Here is a 6,574-nt window from a genome sequence, read left to right on the forward strand (position 1 = left end):
GGGGGGGTGGCTGCACGGGAGGGTCCTTGGCCGGCAGCCAAAGGCCTGGGGAATAGGCTGGTCGGCGGGAGGAGGCAGCCAAGGTGGCTGAAGGCTTGAGCAGCTCCAGGCCAGGCGGCGGCAAGAGCAAGGGGAGAAAATTTGAAATTTTCTAGGGATTCGTCGAGTGAAAATCTAATTTATCACGAATAGCTTCAATCCAAATCCACACAATGATGACTTGATCAAGATAAACAAAAGAAAAGAGAAGGACAAGAAAACTTAGAACTCATAAAGAGATCTAGCTTCTCCTTCGAACTCACTAAGAGATCGAGGAGGGTTGTACTCACAAAGAGAACATGAACTCTAAAATTTTCATTCATCAAAAACTAACTATTACATAAAAAAATGACCATATAAATAGGCCTCAAAATGACAAAGAAAGCAAAAGACTAAAATGCCCCTTGGGCTACAATAGCTACCAAATACCCATGAGGGCAAAAACGGAAAAACATAATAAACTACTACATAAAATGAGGAAAATACAGATCATGATCGTGGCCGTCGATCTCCGGCATCTCCTGAAGGTACATGTGTCGAAATCGCTGCTGATGTTCCCATCAAAATCCTTCTCGGATTTGAATTCAAATTAGATTTATTTTCCTAATTAATTCCCTCCCAATTATAATTAAAACTTCCCTAAACAATCCCCTTAATTCCTCCTTTTCCCTAAATTATTCCCTTTTAGATTTTGAATTTAAATTAGATATCTTGCCATAAATAATTCCCTTCCAAATATAATTAAAAATTTTCCTAAACAATTCCCCTTTGATTAAGAACCTTCCTAAATAGTTCCCTCTTAATTAGGAAACTTCATAATTCCCTCCAAATCAAATCGATCGATCTATCATAGAGCCTTCATCTTAATGCTCCTGGTAACCCTCATAAGTTAGAAGGGAACCATTATTTATGCATTCACCATTGCTCAAAAACCACTTTGTTGAAAATTTATAAGACAAACCCGGAACTTCTATAAACTCAAAGTCACAATTCCTTATAAAATACAACTCTCAAATTCAAAGAACAAACTCTCTTTAGAAGCTTTACTTTTTTTTTTCTTTCTCTCTTAGAAGCTTTGCTTTTAAACTGTTTGGGGGAGAGGCATTTATAGATATTTAAAACTTATTCACATCACAAATTATCAGCAACGAAAAAATCAATCATTTATTCTTCACCTATCAAACCTACCACACATAAATTTCTCGTATGTATTACCTAACATTTAAATATTCAATAAGTTTACTTTTAAATGTATATGAAATGTATAAGTTTTAATATGTAGGAATATATTTCTCATCAAGTAAGAAGCAAAGATTCTAAAGAGAGTTTGTAGTGTGAATTTAAGAGTTGTATTTGTAAAGTCATGACAATGTAAAAATTCAATTTTGTTCGACAAATTTTCAACAAACCTATATAAGATAATAGTGAATGGAGGAACAACTCCTTCCAAGTTTTAATGCTCACCAAGAGCAACTATGATAATTAGAGCATCAAGGTGAAAGCTCTATTTGAAGCACAATATGTGTGGTATTTTGCTCTATCTCAAAATTAAAATGGAAGACCTGAAGGATTCAAGAAATAGGGAAAGAAAGTTCTCTACCCCCATCTTTCAAGTGGTGAATTAAAAGGAAATTGAGAAAATGTCAGGAGCAAGTATAGCCAAAGAAGCATGGGAGAAGTTTCAAACTGACAGGAGAACAAAAAAAGTTAAAAAAATTATATTCAAACTCTGAAAGATGAGTTCAAACTTCTATTTATGAAGAAGTCAAAATAAAATTTAGATTAATTTTTCTAGATTATTGATCGTTGTCAAGCAATAAAAAAAAAGGTGAAGAAGTTGTTAAAGTAAAAGTTCTCTTCCAAGTCTCAAAGCTCACTAATAGCAACTACGATAGTTAGATCATCAACAAAAAGCTCTATCTAGAGCACAATATATGTGGGATGTCATAAACATGGCTATGAAGAAAAAATATAATTTGCTCTGACTAATCATTTCATGGCAACCTTATGTGGATAAAATATTCATCAAATGGACGCGAAGTTTTCTTTTTTGAATGTGGTTCTCGAAGAAGTCTATTTTGAACAACTTTTAGGTTATAAAGTGAATGAGCAAAAAGATAAAGTGTTGAAGTTGAAGGCCTTATATGATCTAAAGAAAGCACTAGAAGCTTGAAATAGTTCATGAATTGACAAGACTTTTCGAGAAAACAATATCACAAGTGGGAATATGAGCATGCACTTTATGTTAAAGTTCAAAATGAAGATATTTTATATGGAGATGACTTTATTTTGAAGGATAACCTAGACATGTTTGAGAAGTTCATGAAAGAAATGACAAGAATTTGAGAAGACAGATATCAGACTCATGTTTTACAACCTCGACATTAAAGTAAAGTAAAAAGATAGCGACATCTTCATCATTTTAAAAGTCTATGCAAAAGAAGTTCAAGATTGATGAATTTAATCCTGTTTGGATGCCGATAGAATGCACAGTCAAGTTATCCAAAATTAATGAAAGACAAAAGTTGGATCCAACTCTTTACAAAAGTTTTGTCAGAAGTTTACACTACTTGTATAATGTCAGATATTATGTATGTCATTGGAGTAGTTAATCACTATACGAATGTACTAATAAAAACTCATTTCAAGATTATAATGAGAATAACTTGGTTCATCAAAACTACAATCAACCATGACTTATTTTACTCATTTTCTAAAAAATATGAGATTATTGATATAACGATAGCAATTAGAGTGAAAATTTAGAAAAGCACAACTGAGTTTGTGTTCTTCACATGGATATCAAAGAAGCATATCATTATTACACTCTCAATTTGTGGAGTTGAATATATCCCTTTAAGAAACTTGTTAAAGAATTGCATTTTTGAAAAGAGGAGCCCACTGAGTACCAATTGACAATAAATTAGTACTTGAATTAGCAAGGAATCATGTCTTACACAATACAAGCAAACAAACTGACATGCATCATCACCACATAAGAGAATGCGTTGCAAGATAGGAAGAAGGATTGAAGTAACTGATGTCTCATTATCAAACAATGGTCATCTTCACTAAAACACTCACGCATAAAACTTTTATCAACTTACAAAGTATTTTTAAAGTCAGAAATCTAGTTTAAGAGAGGGTGTGATAAGTAATTCAAATGTTAGATAATACATATGAGAAATATGGGTATGGCAGGCTTTATTTGTGAAGAATGAATGGTTAAGTTTGCTTAGGAAGGTGAATAACATATGATATGGCATAAGCTCTACTTCCCTCAGCGCTTATATATCAAGTGAGAGACAAAGCTCCTAAAAGAGAATGAGAAAAAGGAAAAGAAACAAAGCTTTACAAGAGAATTTGTTGCTTTTATTTGTGAGTTTTATTTTGTAAAAATCTGCGACTTCAATTTCATTAAAGTTTGATTCTTTTTGTGATAAATTAAAAAAAAAAAAAAGGCAATTCCTAAATACAATACTCCAATCTCCCTCCTTCAGGTACTTTATTTTATAAAGATTGATGCATACCAATTCTCACAAGAATAACTAACATTCATGCATTCCAATTCTCAGGAGAATAACTAACATTCACCTATACCCTCCTAAACTTACAAAACCTCAGAATTGTGCTAAGTTACCTAATAAATGGCATGATATAAACAACAAGAACCAGAATTATAAAAAAATAATAATAATAATAACAACAACAACAACTCCTCAATCAAGCATATCATCTAAAATCAAACAAAACAATTACCTTTATCCGAATCAAGTTCGACAGTATCCAATTCCATTTCCAACTTGGTCACAATATCCTGAATATGATCCACGTGTGTATCAATTATATGCACGAGAAGATTCGACACCCTTTTCGGAACCGGATTATCCCCTTCCTCTGAGTGGTTCATCGTCAACAAGAATTCCAAAACATGCTCCGGTATTACAACAGCCTCGGTGCCATGCTTCTGCTCTTCAACGCTCGGAATCTCGGATAAAAGGGACCTCCCCGCCGGAGAGAACTCAAGTCTCGGAACCCTCCCCAACGAAACAGTGATTACGGATCTCTCTGTCACTCTTGCCGCGAGTCGGAGTGTGAAATCACTTGCCGCCGGGCCAGGCGAGTTGACTCGGAAAACGAGCGCACCATCGACGTGACCGACAAAGGGGCCGTTGCTGACGAGGGTTAGAATGTCGTGGAGACGGAATGGCGGGCAGAGGACTTCGATTAGGTATTCGGCGGCTTGGGCGAGCTGGTGGTTTCCTTTAGGCAGCTCGATGTGGTACCAATGGAATTCGTCGCCGGTGCCATCGCTGAGATCCCAGTCCTTGATGAAATAGTTTCCAAGGCCGTCAAAGCGGTACGCGCGCTGTTTCACGGCTACGGGAAAATGGGGCCCACGGTGAGGATAGGGCTCTTGTGCTGCGGAGTCAATGATTACGTCGCCTAAGCCGTGACCGGGATCGTCGGAGACCGCCATGGTAAGCGGCTGCCGCGGCGGAGGAGAGCAGCAGCGAAATGGTCTGACGAGATTTTGTGAAAGAGAGGACGAAGGCGGAGGTCAACTGCTGCAAAATTATCGTGAGCGTTTTTTGTCGGATTAGTTGTCGACGTCTTGGTTTAATGGTTTATAATATTTGGCGAATTGGCGTGAATGAGAAATTCGTTAAACAGAGGAGTTCAAGTCGTGCCGATTTTTATCTTCATTGAATATAAATAGAAAAATTTACATACATACCAAGTTATTTTGTGATATTTACATATTTAATATCTAAAATATTAATATTATATATCTTTTATCCATATACAATTTTAATATTAAATATATGACTCATATAATTTAATTCTAACATTCATACCATCTTATAAACTTTAATATTTCATTCCATACATCCAAATTTATTCTATGGATGGTAGACATGTAATATTAATATTTTGAGTGTTAGATATATAAATAACATAAAATAAAGTGGTATGTATGTAAATCTCCCATATAAATAATATTGATTTTTACAATTAATCATTTTAAATAATTAATATTGATTATTTCTATTAATTTTAAATTTTAAGAAGCATCCATTTTAAAATTTATGTTTAGCGCGAATTTAGCTCTGGGAGGACGTATCTCTACGTCAGGTGGGAGGACGCAATAAAAATTTGAATAGCTCCATCACTCAAAAATTTTATTTGGGATAACTTTCTTATTATTTTTAAAATAATTTTAAATTTTTTATTAAAATGCTGCTTTAGAAAACAATAAGTAAACAAGCTCAAACAAAGCATAAGATTTCATTTGCGATAATTCTTTTATAACTTTTTAAAACAATTTCCTATTATAAAAATTTCTTAAAAACAACAACAAACAGTAGCCAAAATTTATGTCAAACGAAGCCTAAGTCGACAACAAAGAAGAGAGAAAATCTTCTTGGATATGGCATAGACCAACAATATATGAAGAAATGGAAAGGAGAAGAGGAGTTCATAAAAGAATTATGGATTTAAGTTTAAATTCATCGAATGCCTAGATTTACTATGTTTGGGATTTGAGATGATGATGAAAGTCTATCTAATTGTGTTTATAGCCTTAGTCAATCAATTTTTAGAGCATAAAATTTTGTCATTGTTGAGATGTACACTCTTTTGATTTAGAGGCTACATAATTTTTTAGGCTTTGTATGAGGCATTTCTTACTGGTTTGCTTTTCAAATTGTAATTACAATTTTTGTTTGACCGTTAATTTTTTCTCTATTTTCAATAAATTTTTATGCTAGGAAGTTGTTTTCTGCAATAATTTTTTTAAAAATTATTTTATTCATAATAGCTTTACAACATATTAAAAAAAAATTACAATCATCCTAAGCATACCCTTATTCATCTTATCTCTTTCAAGTTGTTTTGTCTTTGATAATCATTTTTCCCCTCACGTTAATTTTTTTCTCTTTTACTTTATAGAGTTAATGGTCCAAATTATAATTAATTGGATTGCTCATTTTGATTGATGATAGTGTAATCTTCTTTTAAAATTCAATATATTTGAGCTTAAGACTCTATTAAAATAAAAAGAAATTGTTTAAAAAACTTTTTTACTAACAGGAAACATGGAAGGATAATACAATATAACATCTTTTTTATATTTTTTGATGAGCTTATTATAATCATTGCTGCAATAATTATAAGCAAGACATCAGCTGATCCAAATAGAAAATTTAAATTATTTTAAATGTCTTAATTACTCAAAATTATGTGATCTTTTTAAACTCATCGATTCATTTAATCATGAAACCCATTGTAATTACAAGCAAAAAAGATTTGAAGGATTTTCAACCATTAAAATGAACTTAAGAAATTTTTAATTATGCTTATAAGTGCTTAGTTTAGGCTTATTTGGACTCGAAGCCAAATATTTTTTTGGAATTATTGTGTTTGTTTCATTCAAATCAGTCTATCAAAATTATAAATTTCCTAAAAATAGAATCCATATAATCTCACAATCAATAGTAATTTTTTTTTAACAAATACTTAGTAACTCAAAGAT

The 6,574-nt window shown here is 32.8% G+C and overlaps 1 protein-coding gene across 1 annotated transcript in view; it reads right to left on the minus strand.

The window, feature by feature from the left end:
- Window positions 1-4,650, minus strand: part of LOC110102882 (zinc transport protein ZntB) — a 10,983-nt gene extending 6,333 nt beyond the window's left edge. Inside the window, exon 1 of the mRNA XM_020831378.2 lies at window positions 3,799-4,650. Coding sequence (XP_020687037.1) covers window positions 3,799-4,519 — 721 coding nt within the window. The 5' untranslated portion in view covers window positions 4,520-4,650. The remainder of the gene's footprint in view (window positions 1-3,798) is intronic.
- Window positions 4,651-6,574: the final 1,924 nt, after the last annotated feature.

This window comes from Dendrobium catenatum, unplaced genomic scaffold, assembly GCF_001605985.2.
Source record: "Dendrobium catenatum unplaced genomic scaffold, ASM160598v2 fragScaff_scaffold_1200, whole genome shotgun sequence".
NCBI classification, from domain to species: Eukaryota; Viridiplantae; Streptophyta; class Magnoliopsida; order Asparagales; family Orchidaceae; genus Dendrobium; species Dendrobium catenatum.